Source organism: Gouania willdenowi, chromosome 1 (assembly GCF_900634775.1).
Source record: "Gouania willdenowi chromosome 1, fGouWil2.1, whole genome shotgun sequence".
NCBI lineage: Eukaryota > Metazoa > Chordata > Actinopteri > Blenniiformes > Gobiesocidae > Gouania > Gouania willdenowi.
Window position 1 is genome coordinate 26,960,093 of NC_041044.1, and position 26,389 is coordinate 26,986,481.

At 39.4% G+C, this 26,389-nt stretch overlaps 1 protein-coding gene across 9 annotated transcripts in view; it reads right to left on the reverse strand.

Moving 5' to 3' along the window:
- Positions 1 to 26,389, reverse strand: part of grin2bb (glutamate receptor, ionotropic, N-methyl D-aspartate 2B, genome duplicate b) — a 135,709-nt gene that overhangs the window by 11,304 nt on the left and 98,016 nt on the right. For all 9 annotated transcript variants that reach the window (XM_028443152.1, XM_028443143.1, XM_028443134.1 and 6 more), the window contains exons 8-15: positions 23,122 to 23,236; positions 22,739 to 22,944; positions 18,276 to 18,447; positions 12,980 to 13,133; positions 11,028 to 11,153; positions 7,617 to 7,846; positions 6,059 to 6,219; positions 4,079 to 4,266 (exon numbers count right to left, since the gene is read on the reverse strand). In XM_028443152.1, the coding sequence (XP_028298953.1) occupies positions 4,079 to 4,266; positions 6,059 to 6,219; positions 7,617 to 7,846; positions 11,028 to 11,153; positions 12,980 to 13,133; positions 18,276 to 18,447; positions 22,739 to 22,944; positions 23,122 to 23,236 (1,352 nt within the window). The remainder of the gene's footprint in view (positions 1 to 4,078; positions 4,267 to 6,058; positions 6,220 to 7,616; positions 7,847 to 11,027; positions 11,154 to 12,979; positions 13,134 to 18,275; positions 18,448 to 22,738; positions 22,945 to 23,121; positions 23,237 to 26,389) is intronic.

Below are 26,389 nucleotides of genomic sequence, written 5' to 3' on the forward strand. Positions count from 1 at the left end.
TTGAATTTTCCGTTCAGAAAAGGAAATTGAAAAACAAAATACGAGTGTTTGTTTGATTTTCGTTTTTCAAATTCAAGGCATATTTCTTCGTCAGGGTCAAAAACAAACAATTAAAAATCGGTTGATTTTCAATTTTTGATTCTAAAACCAAAAGTCCTTTATCTTCCTCTTGTAATTAGCTTTTTTGGATGATAAACAGTGTGAAAAGTCTTTGACTATCAAAATGGCTCACACTCTGCTAGGGGTCACGTGACTGGGAGACACCTATAGCTGTGTGGATCTGATGTGAAGCTGACAGGAGAGAATACTTTCATTTACCAATGATATCCTATAGGAAAGATTTGTATTTGATAGACTGACCTACACTGGTCAGCTGATAAAGCCCGCGTGCATCGGACACTTTCAGACTGATTAATTAATTCATTCATCTATTCTGTGGTGACGCAGAGAGCCTCAGTCCTGTAAGATAATATAAAATACAAATACTGTTCACCTTATGATGTAGGCTGAGCTGTATGAATGCATCATCAGAGCCACAGACAAAGGTAAAAGTGAAACTCATCAGAGTGTCTGTTTATTCTCTGTTTATAATCTCACTAATTCAAGCATTAACACTCGTCAATTATTGGCATTCATTCCTCGCTGATTTTTCTGCAGCAACAATGTTGTTTTTGGTCTGAATTATGGATTTTTTTTTTTTTTTTTTTTTTTTTTTTTTTTTTTTTTTTTTTTTTTCAAACATCTGTTTATTGAAATTTACATCACATCAACATTTCTTACACAAATATGCATGTTTCTTTTTTGTTCTCTTTTTTAACAATGAAAAGTACAAAGTATACCCCCCTCCCCCCAATGAAAAAAAAAAAAAAAAAATAAAAATAATAGAAGAAAATACAATAAAAAATTTGAATCACTGTCATTTACAATTTGGATTTTTCAAAATAGTCGATAAAGGGTTGCCATATCTCCTGAAATTTTGATGTTACCTCTGACTGAGAATTTGATCTTTTCTAATTGTAACAGATTCATCACCTCCCTAAGTAGCGCTGGATGTGCTGGTGGGTTTTTCTGCTTCCAATTTAGTAATATCATCCTTCGGGCTAACAGCGTCACATAGCGTATCACATTGTATTGGTTCTTTGATAAAATTGTTGTTGTAGCTTTAACCCCAAATACAGCCAACACTGGGTCTGGCTCGAGTCGAATATTAAGAACGCTAGATAAAGTTTTAAAAACATTAACCCAGTAGTTACAAAGTCTCGGGCAGTTCCAGAACATATGTGCCAAGGAAGCTGGGGCCTGTCCACATCTGTCACACAGAGGATCGAATGTAGGAACATCTTTGACAGTCGTAGCTTAGATAAGTGTAGTCTGTGTAGAATTTGAACTGTATCAGTCCATGTCTGGCACATACAGAAGAAGAGTGGAACAAATTCTTGTGCTCTTTTCCATTGATTCCTGTGATTTCCACTCCCAGATCCTCCATCCAGCCTCTCTTAGGTGGTCTAGTGTTGTTGTGCAGTCCATTTGTGTTTAAATTATCGTGAATCTTAGAGATCGCCTTTTTAGTCTGTGGTTCAGGCAATAACAGTGAGTCCATTGGAGAAACCAAAGGTTTGTTGGGAAGGATGAAATGTCTTTTTAATAAAATTTCGGATTTTGTAAATACCTAAAGTGGTCTGTGTTGGGGATATTAAATTTCTCTTTTATTTGCTGGAATGAGGCCAAAATGTTGTCGATATATAAGTATTGATTGTCCGAAGACCCTGTAAATACCATTTGTGAAACGGACTTATCGGAAAGTGAGGGGGGGAATGAATGATATTTTATTATTGGCATTAGTGGCGAACATTTCTGCCAGCCAAGTGCTTCCGGATTTGGGACCAAATTTTATAGAGGTGAATAATTGGGTTTTTCATCTTTATTTTGGCGTTGGCAGAGTAGAAAAAAGTACTGCTGCTAAAGATGAAGGGGAGTCATTTAGATTTTCCATCTTAGCCCATTCAGCCCCCTCTGTGTGGAACCAAAAAGACATAGAGCGAATTGTTACCAGACCAGTAATAGAGGCGCAAGCAATGGCAATCCCATACCCCCCAATGTTTTAGGTCTCTGTAGAACTGTTTTTTAATTCTTGGTAGGTTTCTTATTCCAGATAAATTTAGATATGGCTGCATCTAATTTGTCAAAAATGATTTGTTAATAAAAATAGGGATACACTGAAAGAGAAATAAATATCTTGGTAAAATAGTCATTCTCACAATATTAATTCGACCCGCAAGGGAGATTGGAGAGATTAGCCCACTTTTCAAAGTTTACATATCTGGATTTTAATTCTTCATATTTTTTTAAGAATTATTCCTCAATTGTGACGTAAATCGCTCTTCACAGTTTCTCTGTGATTGTGATTGGTTTCCCTGAAATCAACTTGCTTAACTTAGCATGTTGATATCGAGATTGTAGGACAGCTTCTCCCTGACAGAGAATGTTGGTGAATCCCGCTGACGGAGATAAATCCAGGATATAATTATTTACAGGTAGCTTTGTAGTACAGAGCCCTTTATGTGTCAAAAACAAAATATTGCAGGTTTATTGTATTTTTTGTGCTGCCAATCAAAACAATAACAATATTAATAATCAAGATTCAACCTTTTTTCTTCATAAACTTATTTTAAGCAAAACAGTCCTCTGAGTTTATAGAACCACTGAATGTATGCATTCTTTTGCTTATGTAAAAGCTATAGATAGCACAATTTTGTACATGCTGTTACCTTTAAGTGCACATGCTACTCAGCCTGCCAAAGAGGACACTTCACTGCTTAATCTGACGTGAGGTGGCTGACAGATCTGCTTAAATTGAGCATGAGTGGGAAGCGCTCGAGGATGAAGACTGACCTACTAACAAGGCCCCTTCACAGCTGACGTTAACATCCAAAACAGGCAGATGCAAGTGACGATCTGTCGATTACACATATAAATATAGTACATTAATGTACAGTATCTATATGTACAGCAGCCATGATTGGTTGCATTTTGGTGTGTGAATGACCCTACTCTCGTCCCCATGCAGAAGCAGCATTTCTGTACAAAGTGCCGGTGGGGTCAGCGCACTCGTCCTTTTCTCTGATGCCAGGCACACTGCTGACTTTTTCGGTCACTAAACCAAAACACACACTAACAGCTGGGACTTCCAAACACAAACCATCTGAGAAACCATGTTTGTACGCTGGTGCATTCACTGTTGTCTGTGACGTACACTAACGTGCATAGAAACCCTTCCTGCGGGCACCAAATATTGTCACGATATGGTTTAGGTGTTAGTGACACCATAACATTTTCACTGATGCAAAGCAATAGTTTAAGACAAAGGTAACGTTCTTTTATGAGAACCCGCGTCCTCAACCATTTCTGCTTACCTGCTAAAGAAAGAGGTTAATGGTCCTAAATAGAAAAACATGAAAAGGCTTTGTGTGATATCTCTAAGGTTTTTCATAAGCCATAGAATATACCCATCATGTCTTATCACAATGTGGTATTAAAAATGATTTAAATCAGCATTGGAGTCATTTTGAGTTGGTAAATGTTGCTTTGTGTTGGTTCTATAGACATTAGATCGACACTGCACTGGATTATGGTTAAACTGGGGGAACCTGCAATCATTTAAAAGTATTTAAGCAGGCATGCAAGCTTGTTTATTTTTGATGGGGGGACATTGGCACTTGTAAAAGGTAAGGTAAACCACTAAAAACCTCTTTTCCTTGCTTGAATATTTATATGATTAGGTTTTGAAGTATGTAGTTAATTGGTCCTAGTCTCACTCTTCACATTTTAGTCCAAAATTTAAATTTTAGCGTTGTAGTTGTAAAATGTCAGAGTGACTGCCCTCTATGGGTGGAACGGAGGTTACGGTTTCATGTTGAGTTTCCTTCAATTTGAGGACATGATGCAGCTGTGACAAGCGATATAACGGTGAAAGCACCCGACATGTAAAGGTTGTATTCTTGTAAAAAAAAAATCCTTTATAAAAGTATGATGTCACATTCTCAATGCATTTATAGCCAAAACCCCGTTAAGTCCTCACCATCTCCAAACAGCATGAGGATGGCCAGGTCTACAGCTCGTTTCCAACCCGAGTCTTTCTGGATGGCGATGCCATATCCTGTGGAAGCAAAGACTTTCCCGCTCCCGATGGTGACCAGTTTACAGCCCTCGTCTCTGCCTGCCATGTAGTTCAGCACCGCAGCGTCGTAGATGAATGCATCCAATTTTCTGCAGAGCAAAAGAAAGTGTTGTTATTTAAAGGGAGTTATGAATTCACTTGCACGCTACCTAAGAGTGGCGGCCCCATGATTTACGCTGTCCTTTTACAAAGAGACTTGCAGCAGCCAGACACTTTCTAAGAAATGGATATTTAAAGATACTTGAAGCAGTGTTTGTGTTGTGGCAGTCCAATGAGCAAGGTGACTATTTGGTATATATTTCTCTCACTTAGGAGAAATTGGTTTTTGGACTGCTACACATTGAAGATATTTATAAAAAAAACATTCTCATCATAAAATCCAATAATAACAAATTGTGACAAAATGAAATTGTCAACAGTGTAAAATAGGGAAACAGAAATGTATTAAAGGTAAATTAAAGTGTTGATGTGATACATGGTAAGCGCATCCCTCATTCTGTAGAATCTATTAAATATCTTTAATGTGATTGGTGTTTGCTAATACATGGTTTCTTTTTTGGTAGAAGTCCTCTAACCGATTTCTTCAGTTGATCAGATGGTTCGTGTTCCACAGTCTTAACTACTCTGAAGGTCTCGGGATCAGATCCACTGTATTATCATAACTAATGTTGCCCTGTAGAAGCCATGATTTTCCAACCCACATAAACACTTTCTCTATAAGCCTTTGGTCGAGAGGGATAGAAACGTCAACAAACTCGTTCACTCTGTTGATGTTTCCAACCTAACGGCGGGTGAAGTGGTGAGCAATGTTAAACGTTAAACTGATGCCAACTAATGGATTCACTTTATGTGCACTGATGAAGTTGCATTAGCCTAAGGTTACTGCTGTGGCACTATGGGCTGTGGAATAGGTTCTGGGGCCTAATGTATAAAAAGTGCATTAAAAAAATGACTTCAATCCAGAAAACATTGTGCAGTGCACACAAATATATCCAAATGTGTGAATCTGTGCATATGCATAATGTATAAATAAGCATTAAACAGGTGTTAATATGGCAATCACTCACACACATCTCCTTGTTTTAATTTTATATTCATTCTTGTTTTTTAAATACTGACACCAACTAATCCAGCAAGTTCTTTTTGACTTCTTTTTGCAAAAAGTTGTCTGGATAATAATAATAATAATAATAATAATAATAATAATACATTTTATTTTTTGGCGCCTTTCAAAAAACCCAAGGACACCTTACAAGCAGAGTTAAAAATAGCATCAACAAAAACATAGAATTACAAAGCAGTAAATATAAAACGTAAAGATTAGAGATTTAAAAAGGAGGTAGGTAACATTTTTCCTGAAAAACTATTTAAAAAAAAGAAGTTTTGCTTTGTGGTGGATGGAAATCAGAGTGAACGTCTCAAAACGTGGGTTTTGAGATGTGATTTGAAGATGGTGAGAGTGTTAATAAAACCTTACCATAATTACACCAACAGCTACCATCTAGCAATTGCCTTGTTACCTCCACCAAGAGCGAAGCACAGAGCTGTGGCTGTATTGGTTTTGGTGGTTATTTAGCTGTACAGACATCAGGGTACTCCTCAGGTGTGAATTCTTTCCTCACTAAGGATCAATAAAACTAAAGAAAATAAACTGTGAGTCAACGTTCAGATTAATGTTTTAATGCTATTTTGGTAAATACGTAGCTCTGCTGGCTGCCCACACACGTCACCCAGAACGCTCATTCCTTATCCTTCTACGTATCTCTATCATCTGTTGTTTGTTTTAAACCAGTTCAGGACTTCACAGCTCTATGATCACTAAATATTTAATCCCAGGTGAATTGTCTGCAACTTTTCCCCTGTCCTTGTTTGATTCCTCACCCATGCTTCAGACTGTACAGTGCCTCGTCCACATTCTTCTGGTGGAAGCTGGTCATATAGGCGTGCATGTCGCGGTAGTTGTTGCGGATGTTACGCTCCGTACTTCCGTTGGGAACGGTGCCAAAGCGGAACGGCGGTGAGAATTCATTTGGCTTCTGGAACTGTGATGGGAGGGTTGAAGCGGAAAAAGGAAACAGATAAAAAAGGCAGAGAATGTGTGAGCATTGAAAAAAAAAAAAACACACACAGCTGAATCAAAGAGCCTTTAATCTGCTGTGAAGCAGCAAATTAAGATATTTTAGCTTGTCAACGTCCCTTAACTCTGATACGCAACAGACACACCTGTGGAAGACTTTTTAATCTAAAGCTTGTGGAAATGTTGGTAAATAAAGCTCAAATGTTTTACTCACATGGAGTAACTTAAAGTCACGCTAATGCTTAAACAACTAAACATTGATCTAATTATATTTTCTGCTTTAGATGAAAACAAGCTTAAATTAGATCCTTCAGGAAATTTACTTCAGTCTCTTGACATGTTTCGACTGTTCACTGCCAGACTTCTTCAGAGGCGTCTGCTGATCGCTTTGATGTTTCCCTGACTTCTTTGTAATAATTCCAGCAAGTTCTTTTTGAATAATATGTTAAGGTTACATTTATTTAGACAATTATATAGACAACTGTTTGATCCTTTCTCTATTCATGCATTGAATGACACTGGACTTAGACAATAATGATAATCTCTATTGTCCACAATTATAGTAATAGTAGACGATAAACTTCATAAGGTGGTTACCACCAACCTAGTGCTGATATATCATAGGCACACTCCAGTCTGAGTCATATTCAACAATTAAGAAATTATTTTGCATTTGGAGAAAAAGTACACGAAACCTCTTCCAGCTCCATAAAATACTCATATCTGCTTAAACACACCTCGCCACAGAGCAGCGCAATCAAAACAGCGGCAAAAAGGACATTTATTAGCCACCAAAGCAGCAAACATCCTTCAGTCATTTAACTCAGTGAATGCTTACCAAAATAAACACTAATAATTTGTTGGCAGCAATGCTTGACTCAAAAAACAAACATTTCTAATCAAAAGACACAGCATACGATTTTAATCTTCACTGTAAAACAGTTTTAATTTAAACTGGTAAAAGCTGTGGTCGGCAACTTCAGCTGTGTATGTGTGTGTGTGTGTGTATTTGATCTCGACATTCTACACTTGGCATATTGTTTACATTTATGATCTTTGGATATTTTTGAATTCTCAAATGACAAACAATCAGAAAAATCTGCCAATAGATGAATATAGATTTCAAAACAGATTGAAAACTTCACATTATCCTGTTTGAATGTCTGCCTAATAGACGGCTCTCACACTGTAAGCGTAGAACTGTGTGATTGATCATCCACATCACAGGCCAATATGTAATATGGATGATCATTGCAGTTTGATCCCTAAATCATATACGTTTCCCTCACAGTGACACAACTGATGTACTTTCACACACCTGCTCCTCAACCCTATGAACCATCACGCTGCCTAGAATCACACCTTTTTGTCTGACAGTCCCGACACCTGGTCCACATACTCCTCCTGGATCATAAAGGCAGCCAGGTTGGCAGTGTAGGAAGCCAGGAAGATGACAGCAAAGAAGGCCCACACTGACACCATAATCTTACTGGTGGTGCCCTTAGGGTTCTGCACAGGGACAGAGTTGTTGAAAACCAGACCCCAAAGCAGCCAGACGGCCTTGCCGATGGTGAAAGAGGGTCCACCGGGTTCTGGAGAACAGAAGGAAAAGTCATCAGTCACACAGATAACAGGCATGTCTCTGTTTATGAGCGTTTGATGGATAGAATAAATACATGTTTGCCCATTGCTTTGGCAGTGATCATCTGCTCTCGCTGCGACTGCAGTGAAAACGTGCTGTTACAAACTGGCTTTGTTCCTCCTACTACAATGGCAGTTTGACAAGGTGGCAGGAGGGAACTGCCACCTACTGTATCTTAGGGAGAATGAAAGTGTGGAGGAGGGGGAAGACGTGCACTCAGCAGGCTACAATTATGCTACAGTTGAAGTAGCAGTATGATAAAAAAAAAAAAAATAATAACCAACTCTCTTATATAACCTACAGATTAACCACCACATCCATCCATTGTTGCTTTGCTAAGGCACAGAGAAACCGTGAGAAGAAACACAGCCAACCTATTTCATCCTCTTTGGTTTGATCTTTAAAAAAATGGCTCAACAAGCAGCCCTCTAACCCTTCTTTGCTATTCTGCAACCTAATGGAAACCTAATGGAGTCAAACAGAACAAAGTGTATTACAGCAGAAGAGGAAATAAATAGATTGAATGAACCATTTTGATGGGCTTGTAGTACATTTCGTTCATCCCCGTCGCCATACTCCCTTCACCAGTAACTCTGACACGTACTTTGACTGGTTGACTGGTCACTGTTTAAGTATATCTACAGTAGCTTTTGCTGGGTTTTATTTTTTTTTGCTTCCAGAGCTTTCTTAACTCTTTGTGACATATTTTTGATTTAATAAGGTGCTGGAAACCACATCCATAATGGGAATGTCCTTTTCCACCACATCCCAAGGGTGCTCCATCAGAATAATACTAGAGGACTGGGAGGTTATTGGAGTTTAGTAGACTCATTGTCACATTCAGGAAACTAGTTTGAGATGATTCGATCTTTGAAATATTTTGAGCTTTTTTTTGCTGGAAGTGGCCATAGATGGTAAAATGTGGCTTATAAAGGGATTATGATCAGTGCATTTCCACATCAATACACCAAAACTGGAAACTTCAGAAGGCTGGATACGTCCAAGTTTTTACTCAGTGATAATTTTGACAGCAAAAATAACACTATATATATATATATATTCTCTGTATTTAGGATCCGTTTAGTTTTAGTTTAGTTGTAGGCGACTCAACACCACATGATTTTAGTCGACTAAACCTATAAATTAGTCAGTTAACTAAAATTACATCTGCTCATAATGTTTGATTAGTATGCCTTAAAGCTGCTACACACACACACACACACACACACACACACACACACACACACACATATATATATATATATATAGCAGTTAAATCCATAGTGTAGACCTCATAGATTAATAAATCAAAGATAATTTGCCTAAAACAGTTGTCGCTTGAAGTTTTGTTTTGATCTTCACCATAAACACTCCTTTTATTGACATTGTTGGAAAAGTTTCACGCTTTGCATTGTGGGATGTGAAGGAGGCACTAAATAATGTTTTTAATTCCACTTTATTTATAAAAGTAGATTCTTTAAAATGTGTGTTATCGCTCATTCATTCCGTCATTATGCTCTGTATGTTATGTTCTGTTGGGTGTTTTGTTATTCTGTGTCTGTTTATTCTGAGTCTTGTCGGTGTTTCAGGGATTCCTGTTTGTGGCTCCACCCCTCAGTGATGTCTGTGTGCTTGGGTGGTGATTGATTAGCTCCCTCGTGTTTTCACCCAGGTGTGGCCCATTCCCAATCAGGCCTCCTCCACTATTTAGCTGAGTGGTTGGACACAGTATGGCTGCGGGATCATTGTGTGTGATGTCTGGTTAGTTGTCTCCTTCCGTGTTTCTGGTCTTGCTCCCTGTTCCTACTCCCCTGTTTTTGTATTTAAGTTTGGATTTTGGATTTTGAAATAAACATGGACTGGTTCCAAGAACGCTACTCTTGCATCGTGCCTCCATCTTTCCCTGCATTTGGGTCCACAACAACAGCAATCCGTGACACTGTAGTTGTTTTTCAAAGTATTCTGAGCAAAATGTTGTGGTCAGACAAAGGGGGTACATGAATTTAGAAATAAGAGTATGGAAGGTAATTATATTCGGCTTCGGCCACAAATTTTCATTTCGGTGCATTCCTAGACAAAATTCCTGCAGCTTTCATTTAAATCCCAAATTTACCATCTAAAAGTGCAATGGTTAGTGCCTCTTCTTTACAATATGAAAAATGCAGAGTATGGACCAGCTGGCTCTGTGCAGTTTGCATGTTCTCCTAAAGCATAGTTTGTTCCTCTCCAGTTCCTTCCAACAGTTCAATAATACGTGTGTTGGAGATTAGCACTGCATTAGCAGGTTAGATAGATAGATAGATGGCTCTTTATTGTCATTGTACAAGTCATACAATGAATTTTTAGCAGCTTGCAATAGTGTTATGATACAAATAAAAACAATAAAATCTCAATAAATTAAAAGCACATAAATATTTTCATACAGTGCAAAGGTACAGCAGTGCAAATACTATGTAGTAGGTTCAGGGTGAAAATAAGTTCCAGCAAATCCAGAACTAATAGATGAAGGAAAAAGCGAACAAATTGCTTTATGTGTATTTTGCTGATTCTACAACTCTGAAGGTTTTTATATTTGTAATAATGTTGCTGTGTGTCCTTGGGCAAGGCACTTTACCCACATCGCCTCGTATGAATGGGTGTGAAATGTGTATGAATGTTGGTGGTGGTCAGATGGGGGAAATGACAGCCACGCTTCTGTCAGTATGCCTCAGGGCAGCTGTGGCTACAGTGTAGCTTACCACCACTTGTATGACTGATGTGAATGCTTCAGCGCATGAAAAATAGTTTCTGTAACGTGCTTTGAGTCTCATCAAAAAAAGCGCTATATAAATCCAAACCAATTATTATTATTAGTAGTAGTATTAGTCGTAGTAGTGAGTATAATAATGTCAAAAGGATAGAGAAAGCTGTAGTTGTTCCCTTTGTGTTGTCCTCATTTCATTCCCATGCTTTTCTTCAGGGGCACATTTAAAAGCACCAATAGAAGACACCGAACTTACTAAAAATTGTATTATCCTACATGCTCACCTTTATAGGGGAGTAAATTACCTTCCAAGTGTGTGTGTGTGTGTGTGTGTGTGTGTGTGTGTGTGTGTGTGTGTGTTAGCAGATGAGTGAATGTGTTCTCTCACCTCGCCCATCGGCCAGGCAGCGGTTGTAACCCACCGGGCTGAAATATTCAAACACAAAAACGGCCACAGCTGACACGATCAGCAGCATCACAAACATCATCACCCAGACATCGGCGCTGAAGGGTTCTGAAACACAGACGGAGGGAGGTGGGGTGAGCGTGTGTGCTCGGTTACAGAGGAAATAATACTAAAAGGCAAGTGAAGACAGACAGGGGAGTGGAGCAGCATTAAATTCAGCTAAATAATCCGCTGTCCCTCTGGTACCACTGAGGTACTTCATATTCATACATTGTGTGCTGTATTACATTTACATGTTTTGAATTTATCTGTGATTGTATAAGCACTAACAAGCACTTTTGAAAAAGAGTGTGCCAAGGTGTGGAAAGAAAAGAAGTAGCACTCTGCTTTGAGTGTTAGTCGTCACAGTGAAGTCGTTTTGCTTCATAGGTCAGTATAAGATTTACTGAGACAGATGAGCATGTTCACATCTGTACTGCGTCGATAGCTTGCACGAGAAGTGTCAACTACAAGATGATGTTCAGGTTAAACTAAGAGCTGATCGGAATGTAATAACTGATAGAATTCACTGAAATCATTTTTTGTATCCCAAATAAAGACATGAAATCAGACATCAGACCGCTGTCAAATTCCTGAGCTGTAACTATAGGTCTTCTTCTTCTTCACTTTGTTATTTAATTCAAACAACTGCCAGGTGTTAAAGTGTTTTAATCAATTTATGCATTTACATCAGTTGAAGTACACCTACACCTTTCTTATTCCTACAGCCAAAGCATTGTGTTCAATTAGTAAAGAAATGAGAAAATGTTAAGGGTGCATGAATTGTCGGTCTCTGTTTTTGCGTTCTATTTGCAGCGTGACACTTTTTGCATGTGAAAAGATTGGTCTTATTTATGTAATTGTTTCTTTAAAAGTATACTGTATATTCACTTGAGTTGAAAAGGTCACACCCACAGTAAGTATCTAAGTCTGGCCAGAGTTAAAGTTAAAAAAAAAAAAAAGCACGGTTAATTTTTTTAAACTGAATTCGTTTTTACTGTTTTTCCTTTCCAAAAGTATCATCCCGTATCGTTACTGTGAACACAGTATCGTATATCGTCCCATCCCTAGAAAATATGCACCCAACTTGCATTTGGAAAAACAGGAATGTGACAGCAGAATAGTCTGTCATTGCTGTGCATGTTTAATGTAAATTATGTAAACCAGTGTTTTTCAACCTTGGGGGCGTGACGCCATGTGGGGTTGCTTGAAAATGAAATGGGGTCACCTGAAATGTTTAATAATAATCACATTTCAAAAAATTACTAATAAAAAATCATAATTTTACTTTTTTTTTTAAAAATTACTATTCTTTTTCAAAATATGGGGCTAATGTGGGATAATCCTGGCTACTCTGTATTTGTAATTGTAACACAGTATAACAAACGTGATCAAAAGCTAATTTTAGAGAAAAAAAAGTCTCTGGGGTTCGCCAGAAATTTGTAAAATAAAAAATGGGGTCATGATGAAAAAAGGTTGGGAACCACTGATGTAAACTATCACCTTAACACACAAACATGGTGACATTGTTAGTTTTTTTAATCGCTATCACTTCGGTAATATTCTACTGCTATAATTACTGCTCCACAATATGTTTTCAATATGCAAATGTGCATGTGACATCACCTGATCCACAAACACCTCCCATATTTACAGTCCTGCTTTGTCTTTGGCTACTTCTCATGTTGATGGAATAATGTGCAGATGACACGCAGCAAATTAGACGTCCTATTTATGTGAAATCAACGTAAACATCAGCGCTTTTTCACACAACGTTCCACTTAGTCAGAGTAAAGTAATGAATAAATGTTTCCACATGATAGAAAGGAACTTGTTTTGAATGTCACTGAGTTTCTTCCTGTGATTGTGTTTTGCCCCTTTTCTGTGATTCTCACCAAGAAAAGCGGAGGGAGAAACTGTTCCATTGCTACGGGAGACCATGACACTGATGCCTGTCTCAATGAAGGGCACGGAGAAGTCGATGACCTCTGACCTCTCCTCGTTGATGGTGAGCGACCCCACTGCCATGTGGGCATTCTTCAACACCACCTATAAGTCAGCGGCAGACACACAGAGAGAGAGACAGAGGGAGAAGATAAACAGCGCTGATTAGTGCAGGTGCTACAGTTGGATCCATGGTAACGAAAAGAGAAAAACATGCAGCGGTCTTTCACAAATAGGTAAGAACAATTATCTTTAATCATATTAATAATGATGGTTTGGATTGCATTCAGTGCTTCAAAGAAAAGAGCGTAATTCTCTCCATGGTCAGACCATAGCAGAGACTAACGATCACTGTATTGTAAGCATTAAAACACAAAGGTTCAATAGATTTTCAGAGAAAGGCCATACTAATGTTTCAGTTTGTCATACGTCATAAAGTGTGTTATCGTTTGTGTGAAACGGAGAAAATCCAAAAAGCTGTGAAATGTGTTGTTAAACTTTGATGATGCATTCCAACATAACGGAAGACAAGTAATAGTCTAAATAGCCTTGATCCAGACATAAACCTTCACGCAGACAGTTTAGCGTTTAGTAGTAAAAGCTGCACAAAAACACTTTCAGAGAAAAAAATAGAAATAAAGAGCCAGCTGTGTTATTTACTGTTTCCTGTTGCTCTGTTTGTCTGTTCATTTTAAAATACTGCCTTGTTTGGTGTTTATGGATGTGGACTAATGAATCTATGTGCTCTCATTTTGCTTGTATCGCATATCCTTAACGTAGATGTATAGCCTTAACGCTGATGTATAGCCTTAACGCAGATGTATATCCTTAACGCTGATGTATAGGCTTAACGCAGAAGTATAGGCTTAACGCTGATGTATAGGCTTAACGCTGATGTATAGCCTTAACGCTTATGTATATCCTTAACACATATGTATATCCTTAACGCAGATGTATAGCCTTAACGCAGATGTATAGCCTTAACGCAGATGTATAGCCTTAACGCTGATGTATAGCCTTAACGCAGATGTATATCCTTAACGCTGATGTATAGGCTTAACGCAGAAGTATAGGCTTAACGCTGATGTATAGGCTTAACGCTGATGTATAGCCTTAACGCTTATGTATATCCTTAACACATATGTATATCCTTAACGTAGATATATAGCCTTAACGCTGATGTATAGCCTTAACGCAGATGTATATCCTTAACGCTGATGTATAGGCTTAACGCAGAAGTATAGGCTTAACGCTGATGTATAGGCTTAACGCTGATGTATAGCCTTAACGCTTATGTATATCCTTAACACATATGTATATCCTTAACGCAGATGTATAGCCTTAACGCAGATGTATAGCCTTAACGCAGATGTATAGCCTTAACGCTGATGTATAGCCTTAACACAGATGTATAGCCTTAATGCAGATGTATAGCCTTAACACAGATGTATAGCCTTAACGCAGATGTATAGCCTTAACGCTGATGTATAGCCTTAACGCAGATGTATAGCCTTAACGCAGATGTATAGCCTTAACGCAGATGTATAGCCTTAACGCTGATGTATAGCCTTAACACAGATGTATAGCCTTAACGCAGATGTATAGCCTTAACGCAGATGTATAGCCTTAACGCAGATGTATAGCCTTAACGCAGATGTATAGCCTTAACGCAGATGTATAGCCTTAACGCAGATGTATAGCCTTTACGCTGATGTATAGCCTTAACGCTGATGTATAGCCTTAATGCAGATGTATATCCTTAACGCTGATGTATAGCCTTAACGCAGATGTATAGCCTTAACACAGATGTATAGGCTTAACGCTGATGTAGGCTTACCTGAATATTTTTATCCCACATTGTAAAGTGCATGGGGAACATGAGCAATACTAATTTGATACTGCACATTATCAAATCCATGTTTTACAATATGTCATAATCAGTTACATTGAGTATGGCACTGATTTGTCCAGGCTGTCTATTGTATAGTGTGTGCGGAGGAGAAACGGTTCTTATCCTGAGGCTGTTTTCCCGCTCTCTCGTTCTTTTCATCCCCTCGCTCTGTTTTTCCATGTTCTGTGTCTTTCTGTTGCTCTGTCTCTGATCAGGAGCCTCATTATGTCCGTCTAAGATTCTGGGGAGCTGATCACAGGATGCCCTTCGGTCAGGGTGAGGGGAACAAGTGTTGATGCCATGAAAGACTGTCAGTTAATAATTGACAATGGGAGAGATATTCAGAAGATAGCGTAATTAGCGGCATTATTACATCCTGGGCACGACACAGTGGATAGTATCCATATAGGAAGCGAGCTGCACAGTATCAATAAAACTGTGAGGTTCAGAGGATCATTGAACACCTAAGAGAGAAAAAAATAATAATTTATGGACTGTTTATCTTTGATTAACACTGATTAGCAAATAAATAAAAAAAAGTTTCCTTTTTCACTCAGTTGAAATTCATATTTAAATCATTCATGACATAGAATCCGAAGGATACAATGTAAATTTACATTCTATTGCATAACAATGGGCCTATTATTCCTCAATGAAAACATTAGAAAATAATGCATTAAAAAGTGGGCAAATGTTTGTTTTAATTCTTCCTGATTTAGTCTTATTTTTAGTCATCAGAATTCTTCTAGTTTCTCGTAAATTTAAAACATTTCAGTAAATACAAAAAATGAAATTAGTTAGTTGACGAAATTTACAATTGTATGTATTTATTATATACGGTAATTTTTTTTTAAAGGGGTTTGTTATTAAGAAAATCCACAGGCGTATAATTCCTAACCAAATATAAAGTGATTGAGACGGGTGCACTGTGCTGACTCTGAGGGAAGTCAGAGAAATACATTTAACACCATTCTATTTTAAGGTGACTTTTTTATCGAGTGACACCGACAGCTCAGTAACAGGTGAGCATCTTTCTCCACTAGAGCACCTGTGAGATTTATTCTAGATCATAGCGTGGGAAGCTGTCACACAGAAACAGTTTATTGGTCACACACTGGCTGTCCATGCTGTAATGTAACAAGGTTTCATGTTTGTGTGTACATGACACAATGCTCTTCTTTCTGAAAAAGAATCTTAACTCAAGTTCAGGAGCAGATATTCTTTCACACCACAGTCAGACTGGTGGAGGTAAGCTACACGTGAGACCGCCAACTTGTGCCAATGGTTCCTCCTCCACAGTGTTTGGAATGACGGCGTTTAAAATAACGGCGTTATGTAACGGCGTTTGTTTTTTAGTAACGGGGTAATCTAACTATTTACTTTTTACGCCGTTACAACGCCGTTATCGTTACTGAACGTTAAATGCGGTGCGTTACATGCGTTGATTGATTAAACTGTGATCCGAAAGCACCCCTGGCTTCTTACTCAGCTGTTGTGAGGAGGTGGGTTAAAAACAAGGTGAGCGATTATGATTGGCTTAGGCGGCGTGCCAGCACACGCACACACACACACACACACACACACACACAGCCGATTAGATGAAGCAGCAGAGATGGTGAGCGTGGAGGAGTCTGATGAAAAGTTGGCATTTTTAAGGTAGCGATACAAACACTACTTTAAATTAATTGTGGTCAAAGGCAAGAACGTGTATGTGAAGTGTTCATTATATCCAGGAGAGAAGACTTTGTCGACATCCGTTGTAAGCAACTCAAATTTAATGAAGCACCTCACGACACACGCATCTAAAAAATCTGAATTCTTTGACATAGAGCAACTTTTTTTTTTTTTTCAACAGTAACACAAAGTTACTTTTATTATAGAGTAATTCAGGTACTAACGCAGTTACTTTTTTGAACAAGTAGTGAGTAACTATAACTAATTACCTTTTTAAAGTAACGTTCCCAACACTGATCCTCTAGCACCGAATTTACTAGAATAACAGGGATGGATCCCAATTTTAGCCCTGCAGTTATTGGATAAGTCATTCTAATCATTTAGTCTTGTCCTACGCGCATAAACATCCCAAAAGAGTGTTCTGTTCAATCATATTTTTGGTTTTTCACGAGCTTCTCATGAAAAAAAAAACACATTTAGTCACACAATACATTTCTATTTCCATTAAAAACGACACAGTAGGTCCAAATGTATTGTATGGGCACCCCCATTTTTCTTTTAAAAATCCAGATGAAATGTACATTCCGGATACGTTCTGGATGAAGCTTGGAGAGGAAATTGAGGAACCAACCTTGACATAACTGATTCAAAGTTCATAAGGATCGGTCAAATGTGAACTGAGGTGAAGAAAGAAAAAAATCATTAAATAGAGATGGGGATTTTGCAATTTTTTAAACTGAATATACTGATCCAGAATCAGTATATTTAATGGATTCTTCTTCCATTGCGAAGGTCTATCTTTGGTTAAAATTAATCAAAATCTGTAAATTGACCTAATGCTGCTAACAGACAAACAAACAAATAAATAGATTCTGGTGAAAATATGAATCTTCTTGGTGGAGGTTATTCAATTTTAGGAAAGGGAAATTTATTTCATACACAAGGCAATTCAATGTGCTTTACGTGATTTAAAAAAAAAAAAGAAAGCAACAGAAAACATGTGACAGTTAAAAAATAAATAAGATAAATAAGCAGTACAAACATTTAAAATCAGCAGTAAAAACATTAAATCAACAATAAAATGATTAAAAACCTCCCTCTCAGACATACACAGTAGTAGGGGCGGATCTACCGGGCGACAACAAAGCCATACCACCCCTGCTGCCAACCTAATTTGTACACACGGGCATGGAACTATGCGGCCACAGTCCGCCGACCGGTAATGCCCCGCTGCCGCTTCCTGACTGCGGAGCCAACGTTCTAAAACACCAACGAAGAAGACACGGAAGTATCGCGAGAGCGGCACGGCAGTGTTTACATTGGCGCACATTGCACAATGTTTATTTTTTGAAAAACATAAAACTTGCACCAACTGCACCAGAAGCTAAATGGACGTTACTGCAGAGGCAGTTACTGTAAGTACTCTATAGTGCACCGTGATAGCTGAGATGCGGCATTTATTGAATATTGACCTCAGGTCCCACAATGATAGCACAGTAACAACGTGCTGATGTCTGAATGCTCTGCCAGCTGTGTAATCCACAATCAGATAATGTGACAGCAGCTTTGCATGAAGCTGAGTGAACTGTTGTGTGTTTTGAGCTTTACGACCAGTATCAGAGCCTGCCAGCACTCAGAATCAGGTGAACAGATTAACAGTGTCAAAGCAGAGATGCACTCACCTCTCCCACCATCCCATTCCACGTCCCATTGACCTTCTTGCCATGTTTGCCATTAGTGACCAGGTAAAGGTCGTAGGTGAACTTGACGTTCTTGGCGATCTTCTTTAGGATGTCAATACAGAAACCTTTGCAGCAGCGTTTGATGTAAATCCCTGAATCCCCTGTGACATTGCTGACAGGATGAAGGATTGGATGGGAATAAAGGTAAGAAAACAAAAGAAAAAGGCATTAATCATTTCAGGTTAACAGTGTTTTTAGGCATTTTTTGGAAATATCTTTTGGTGCCTAAACCTTTATGATTTTGACAAGTGTTTCTCAAATGGAGGTACGCGATGGCACTACAGGGGGTACTTAGAGAGAGAGAAAGAGAATGGAAAATTTAAAAAAAATAAAGAGTCAGACCTGAACCCACCCCTGCAGGCGTGAGATGACCGGAAATGATAAAAACTATGGAAATAAATCTATTTCAGGAGCCACTAAATCAGTGTTTATAAATAAATGTCTTTGGGGTTACCCAAAATTCCTGATCCAAAAAAGGTTGGAACCACTGAACTAAATACTGTATTTTTCCACTTATTTACAAAATGAGATTCTTTAAAATGTGTGTTCTTATCACTCATTCATTCCATCATTGTGCTCTATAGTTGTTTTTAAATAGTTGCCTAAGCAAAATGTTGTAGTCAGACAAAGGGGGTGCTTGAGCCAAAAAGGTTTGAGAAACACTGATTTTGACCATACAATAAAAATAGGGACAAAAACACACTGAGTGAGCCACTTGGTTTGTTTTGCCATGCAGCACATGCAGGTGTGTAACTGCTGAGAGTCACAATCCGCTGGCAGCTCCAGCACACTAAGCAGGTGCTGCCAGCACTAGATCAAGGACAAATGTGGTTGTTTGAGTACTTAGTATTCACACAAGATTGTATGTCAACGTCTATTTATCGCAACGGTGGGTCCCTGCCTGAATTCAGCTCCTGCGTGTGAACAACCTCATGATTACCATGATAAAATGCAATATATAACACAGAGTAAAGTGAACACAGAGGTGTATTTAACAGGCTCCGCCGGCTGTGCTTGCGTTTCTGCTTGTCTGCTTCGCCTCTACACATCACTGTGTAGTAGTTTTGACTGAGAAACATGTCCTGCTTTAAATCTGCTTATATGATGCCAATGTATCGAATACTGTCAAGGGACTGCACAGAAAGAAAGAAAAAGGATGGATAGTGAAATGAGAGGGGATGAGCATGAAAAAAAGAGAACAGAACTACAAATAAAAAAATATTTAAAAAAAAACAACAAAACACTAAGCTAGGCGATGTAAGAAAAACTCAAGTTTTCAGGCGGAACATTGATAAAAAGGAGGACAATGGGATGAAATAATTATCAAAGTACAAGGACAACTTGATAGTAAGAAGATCAAAGTGAGGGGGCAGAGGAAAGACAAATATGTCGTTAGTTGAAGAGACACATGTCAAAGTGATGACATGGCACAGCAAAAAAGAGGGAAAAGCACTAGAAATTCAAATTCAAAGCAAGGAAAATGCAAAATAACCCAGTGTTGTCGTCAATCCTGTGAGTATGTAAATTTAAAGTGTAAGCACACCCTAAAACTTTAGGTTATGTATATAACCCCGGTTCTATGAGTGAAATGTCTCACTATGGGATGCAACCTCTGTCTGCATGTCCGTCCGCTAGGGAGTGACCCACCTCCTATAAAAGGAGGACACGGACAGACGCACACCATTCAAAATAAGCACCTCTTCACAAGAAGGGTCGTCTGGTGAGACATCTCACTCATACTACTCATCGAATTGGGGTTATAAACAAAACCTAAAGTTCTATTTCATAATATTACGTGAGATGTCTCACTATGGGATATGGAAAATCCCATAGTGCAGACATGCTTATCGATCGGCACCAGCCTCCAGGGCAGAAGTCTGATCACATCAGGACAGTAAAACCGCCCATGCCATGCACGGGACAGAAATGTCCAGCAAGTACAAGCGAACAGATGTCCTGAACAGACAGTCCCCTGAACAAAGCCCAGGATGTGGCAAGACCCCAAGTCTAGTGTGCACGCAGACTCGTAAGCGGCTGCAGACCCTGACACGAGTAAGCCAAAGCAATAGACTCCACCACCCAGTGTGACAGGCGTTGCTTAGTAACAGGATTCCCCTTGCAGGGATTGGCCCAGGAGACAAACAGCTGATCCCTCCTCCTGAGGCTTCTCGTCATATCTATGTAAGTGTGAACACGAGCCCACAACCTGCGCAGTGGGAGCTGCCAGGAACATGCACACAGCAGCTGAAAAATCTCCGCTTGCCTATGCACGGCCAGCCACAGTGGAGCCACCAGGATCAGTGTGTGTCCGCATTCCCTCACCCTGAACAAGGTGGAGGGAATCAGAGCCAACGGGGGGTTCGCGTAATAAAGCATTCGCAGCCAAACACTAGTGCATCTACGCCAAGGGGAGCCTCCGTGCTGCGCAGGGAGAAGAACATTGCTCACTGCGCGGTTTCTTCCCATGCGAACGGATCCACCTAGGCCCGTCCGTAACCGGCCCACAGCTGCCGCACCACCTCTGGGTGCAGCATCCGTTCCCCGTAAAGTGGTGCGCCCCTGGATTACAGGTCGGCGCCCACATTCATGATCAGCGAGAGGAGACGCCCAACACTCCACAAGATCAGTTTGCGTGCCTGTGACAGCAACCAATGCGAGCGCTACCCTCCCTGACGGTTGATGTATGCCACCACCATGGTATTCTCTGTCCTCACCAGGACATGATGTCCCCTGAGAGATGGAAGGAAGTGGATCAGCGAGAGGAACACAGCTGACAGTTCCAAGTAATTCATCTGAGCGTGCTGGAGGATCGCATCCAAGCGACCCCTCACAGCCCTGCCCTCGTGGGTCCAACACCAGCCTGTCAGTCTGGCATCCGTGGAGACCACCTTCCTGGATGTAACGATGCCCATCGGCTCCCCGTTCGTCTGGAAGCCCAGGGCAAGTCAGTGGTGCAGAGCCGCGCCGCCCTCTGGCGTAACCAAAACCCTCCATGAGCCATGACGCACAGGATCGAGCCAATGTGAGGCCACCCACAGTTGGAAATTCCTCATGTGAAGGTGACCAAGGATCACGAGAATGGCCGAAGCCATCAACCTGAGTAAACAAAGACACAATCTGAACTGAACAGATTTGCCCATCCGAAACAAGACATGCCTCAAATGTCTTCACCCGCTCTGATGAAAGATGCATGGTGAACGGGACTTAGTGCAGGGACAGACCCAAGAGTGATTCACACCGGCAAAACGGGGAGGGACGGATGCAAACTGCAACCTGTAACTCTTCGGTAACGTCCGTAACACCCAAGGCGAAGCCGTAAGCGCTCTCCAAGTCTCTATCCTCAGGGAGAGAGATGTCAAGCACTCACTGAGAGAGGAGCCATACACGGAGCGATGGCACCCTCTCTCTGAGGCAGACCGTAAGCGACCGGAGAGCCCAAAAGTGGCGTGATGGCGCCCCTGTCGGAGGCTGCCTGGGAAGTCTGAAGCGACCTTACCGTACAACGGTAGCGCCCCCTCGTGGCAGCGGGCCGTACGTCACCAGAGGGCTCGTCTACAGTGTGGTGGAGCCCTCTGCCCAGCGGCCACCTGACCAACAACAGAGGAACCTCCTGCAGAACGGAGGCGCCCCTTGCCGGTGGAACAGGGCAACACCCCCCAGAGCCAGAACACACTGCTCGCTCCGGGGGACAGGGTGACGACGGGGAAACCGCTATTCCTGACCAGGAGCCCTTAGGAGCTCTAGTCACCAATGAGTTCCATCTAAAATCTGATTTACTTTCCAGGATTCAAACTCACAAAGATAAGCAATTTCCCCCTGGGATTAATAAAGGAATTCTGATTCTGATAAATACATATGACAGATGTAGTTAGTACTTAACATTAAATACTGCTGCACGTTATAAAGTATTAGTATTAAACAACCATCTTTAAATGTTTATTTTCATTGAAACATTGTGACAAACATTTTTAAGTGTTGCAGATTTGATGTATGGGTTGTAGCATGATATACATTAAATATAATGTATAAAAAATATATTTTTGTAAAATGACATAATTTTTACATTTTACAAATGTCACATGTTATACGATTAGTTAAAAGTTTTTTCTATGAAGTGTAATGAAAATTAAACTGCATGAATTCAAAGTGTTGCATGTTGAAACTTAAACATTTCCTACTTTTTTAAGTAACTGCTCGCCATTTTTTTTTTTAATTATCTTAGCCTCTAATGAAAGTGAAACCATGAACATTGAGTATTTAAGAAATGCTTTTCTAACTGGTAGCCCTTCAGCCTATTCAGTATCTATGAAGTAGCTCACGGTTTCAGAAAGGCTGGTGGCCCCTGCTATATTATCATTAAATAATTGTATTGAGCAAAAATAAGTGTAAAGATGAAATCTCACTTGAGTTTGAGCTGTTTGCGGCAGGGCACAGTGTTCCTCATGCAGGTCCCACTGAGCGGGTCCACGTCCTCCACAATGACAAATGGCGCCTCCTCCAGAGTCACGATGGACAGGTGGTCCTCATGCTCCTCTGCCGCCGAGTACAGCTCAAAACGAGGCCACACGTGGTATCTCATCGTCAAAGAGCCTCTCTCCCACTTGCCAACCTGCATGAGTGAGTGGGAAGAGCACTGTGTGATTTACAGGCTACTGTAAAAGGCACCTCGAGTGGCAGACACATTGGACAGGAAAGAGAATACAAACCAGAGGGAACAAATGGAGGAGTTACAGGAAGCAAGTAGCAAAACAAGTAGGGAAATACATTTTACATGAAGATGCTTTACCCTGTCCCATTGTCTGTCCTTGTCTAGAAGAAGAATGACCAGCTTGGGAAACATCTGATGCCCTTTTTCATGGAAGGAAAGGTTTCGACCCTCAAATGTCACATTCATGATATACCTATGGAAAAACAGAGAAGTTTCTACATATTAGTAGCTGTTAACTGTTAACAGGCAACCTTAAAAAATAATTTAATAAGGATTTATTCCTAAGATCAAGTTTTATACCATCTCATTTGAGTCTTTTTCAGGCATTAAAGGAATCTGTAGCTAATGGAGAGTGATCATCTTTACTTAAAATAGTGTGTTCACCTTCACTTAAAATAGTAATCACACCACTTGAACTTTTCCACAATTCTTCACGCTACACCCACAAACCTAAATGTACTCAACTTGGATCCTAGGTGTTAGACCGAAACAAAACAGCACATAATTAAGAGATGGAAAGAAAGCCGAACAACGCTTTAATAAACACTTTGAGTGCAAAATGTGTTTAAATTAGGCTCTGTGTACAATAATACTCCAATATAAAATGATAACCCAAGTCCACCTGGTTAACCCTGTTTAATTTATTCTTAGTATAAATGATGTAAGACAAGGTGAGGGCAATTTATTTGTAAAGAGCATTTCTTACACAAGGGAAATTCAATATGCTTTATGTGATTAAAAAGTGCAACAGAAAACATTAAACAGTTTAAAAATCAATGAGAACAACAAAATCAACAATAAAAACATTAAATCAACCACAAAATGATTACAAATCTCCCTCAGTCATATGCAGTAGAGAAAAAGACAGCCTTTAACTTGGATTTAAAAATATTCACATTGGATGCCGACTTCAGTTCTGCTGGCAGTATGTTCCACTTTGGTCAGATAGTGGAACTGTGGGCTCCACTATCTGACTAACATCTCACTGATCTACTTTGGACCAAACCCATTCACAGATTTATACACCAACAGCAGAACTTTCAAGTCTATTCTTTGGACTATTTGGTCTATTCTGAGGCAGACTGGGAGCCAGTTTTAAGACTTTAAAACTGGACTAATGTGCTCTGACTTCTTTGTTGTGGTGAAGACCCGAGCTTTTAAAGATCGATACTCAAGATACTCGCTCACAGCAGTCCTCTCCGTGTTACCAAAGACAATCACCTCCATCTTGTCATGATTTAATTGAAGAAGGTTTTCACTCATCCAGCAGTTTACTTTTTCGAAGCAGTCACACAACACCTCAATGGGACCATAGTCATCTGGGTTCAGTAAGTGATACAGTTGTGTGTCATCTGCATAGCTCTGATCATGAACCTTACAGTTCTGCAGAATTTGTCCTAAAATAATCCTATAAAGGCTAAACAGAAAAGGTCCATGAACAGAGCCCTGAGGAATCCCACAGGAAATTGGTAATTTGTCAAATTCAAAGTTTCCAATTCTCACAAAATAACTTTTCTCTTCCAAGTAGGACTTAAATCATTGCATTACTTTACCTTTTAATCCAAACCACGCTTGCAATCTGTGTAACAAAATGAGAACAGAAACCTTTTCTGAATCAGTGTTCAACCTTAAGTCATGGAACACTTTGATAAGAGATGTTTCTGTGCTGTAAGAATGAAAGCCAGACTGAAATGTATCCAATTTTTTGTTGAAGATGTAGTTTATTTAGGGTTGCAGAGATTTCTTAAGGGACATTAATAAACCAATAAAACATCCTGACACAAAGGTGAAGGATACATTTCTGGAGACGTAAAAGTAAGGGTTTAGGTTTGCCAAGGCAGTAACAATTCAAGGCACACTGTTGCACCTCTCAAACCAACAAAACCTGCAAAGAGAGCATTAATTATTAAAGCAGAGATGAGGCCCAAAGGTCACTCTGAGGAAGCAGCAGAAATTACCAGCTAAGGTGGGAAATCTGTTCACAGGAGCTCCACAAATACCATATTTAGATGGTTTTTGTTGTTTTCCATGAGGGGGAGACACTGCACTATACTGTGGGGATGCATGTGACCTGAGAGACAAGGCACCATAGCTGCTGAAAATTTGGTTACAGCCTAAACTGTGTTAATCCTCGAGAAAAGCCTTTGAATGAGACATTGAAAAACAAACTTTGAAACGAAAAAGAAGGTTAATCTTCCAGCACAAGAACATCCTTACACATACAGCCAGTAAAAATTTAATAGTTGGAATCATCTATGTACGTATGTTGAAAAAGGTGCAGCTAATGTTCAGAACAACATCACAACAAAAGCCTGTGCCAAGACTTGAAAGTTGTTATTTGAGGTGTTTCAAGGCACCGTCGGTGATGATTGTAACACTTTAAACCAGACTAAAATCTAAACCTGCTAAATCTAAACATCATGAATGTGTTTGAGACAAAAACATATACAAGCTCTTAGTTTTCTGCCTTTGTCTGCATAGGTGCACCCTTCAGTGCACTGGTACATTTTATAGCTGAGCCTCGTACTCAAAACCTCTTTCATGTGACATTTTTTGAAGTCTAGCAACATCAAACTACAAAACTGTGTCTGGAATCGTCTGAAGGGCTGCTCAGTGGAGGAGAACGTAGCTGTGATGACACTAGAAGATTGTATAGGCTCAAGTTATTTAAATTTAAATTTTGCAAAAATCAGTTTTTTCTCCAGCAACAAAACCAAAAATCTGGAATGGTATGGATTTATAAGTGTGCTTCCTCTCTATTTTATGTGTTCATGATGAGCACTAAAGGAGCATTAATATTAATATTTATACAAACTGCATTTCCAAAAGAAAATGCATATGACGATAAATAAGCTGAACCCCTTATAGTCAGAATTACTCCTCGGAATCAGTATTATTAATAAGTAAATGGGTAAAAAAGCTATAATGACTAACAGAAGGGGAGGTTTTGTTCTGTGATCAAATAGGTTTGCATGGGAAGATTTACATTTAATTTAGCCGGCCAATCAATAACTATGTTAAACTTATGAAAATGCCAGAAAATAGCAGGGGTGTCCTTCGTATTCTGTACGCTAACCTGGTTGGTAAAATTGGACTAAATTTGAATATTAAATATTAAATATTAATATTAAAAATATTCTATTATATCAATAATAAAGTACACAGAAAATCACAGTAAGGATGTTATACAGCCTCACTAATTACACATATAGTCACAGAAGCTAATATCAATAAAAAGTTACTTATGTGAAGTCCAAATCCAATTTTAGTATTTAAACATTGATGGAAACTTCTCTTTTAAATTCATGTTATATATATTAAAAATCTATAACACAATTCCGTTAAT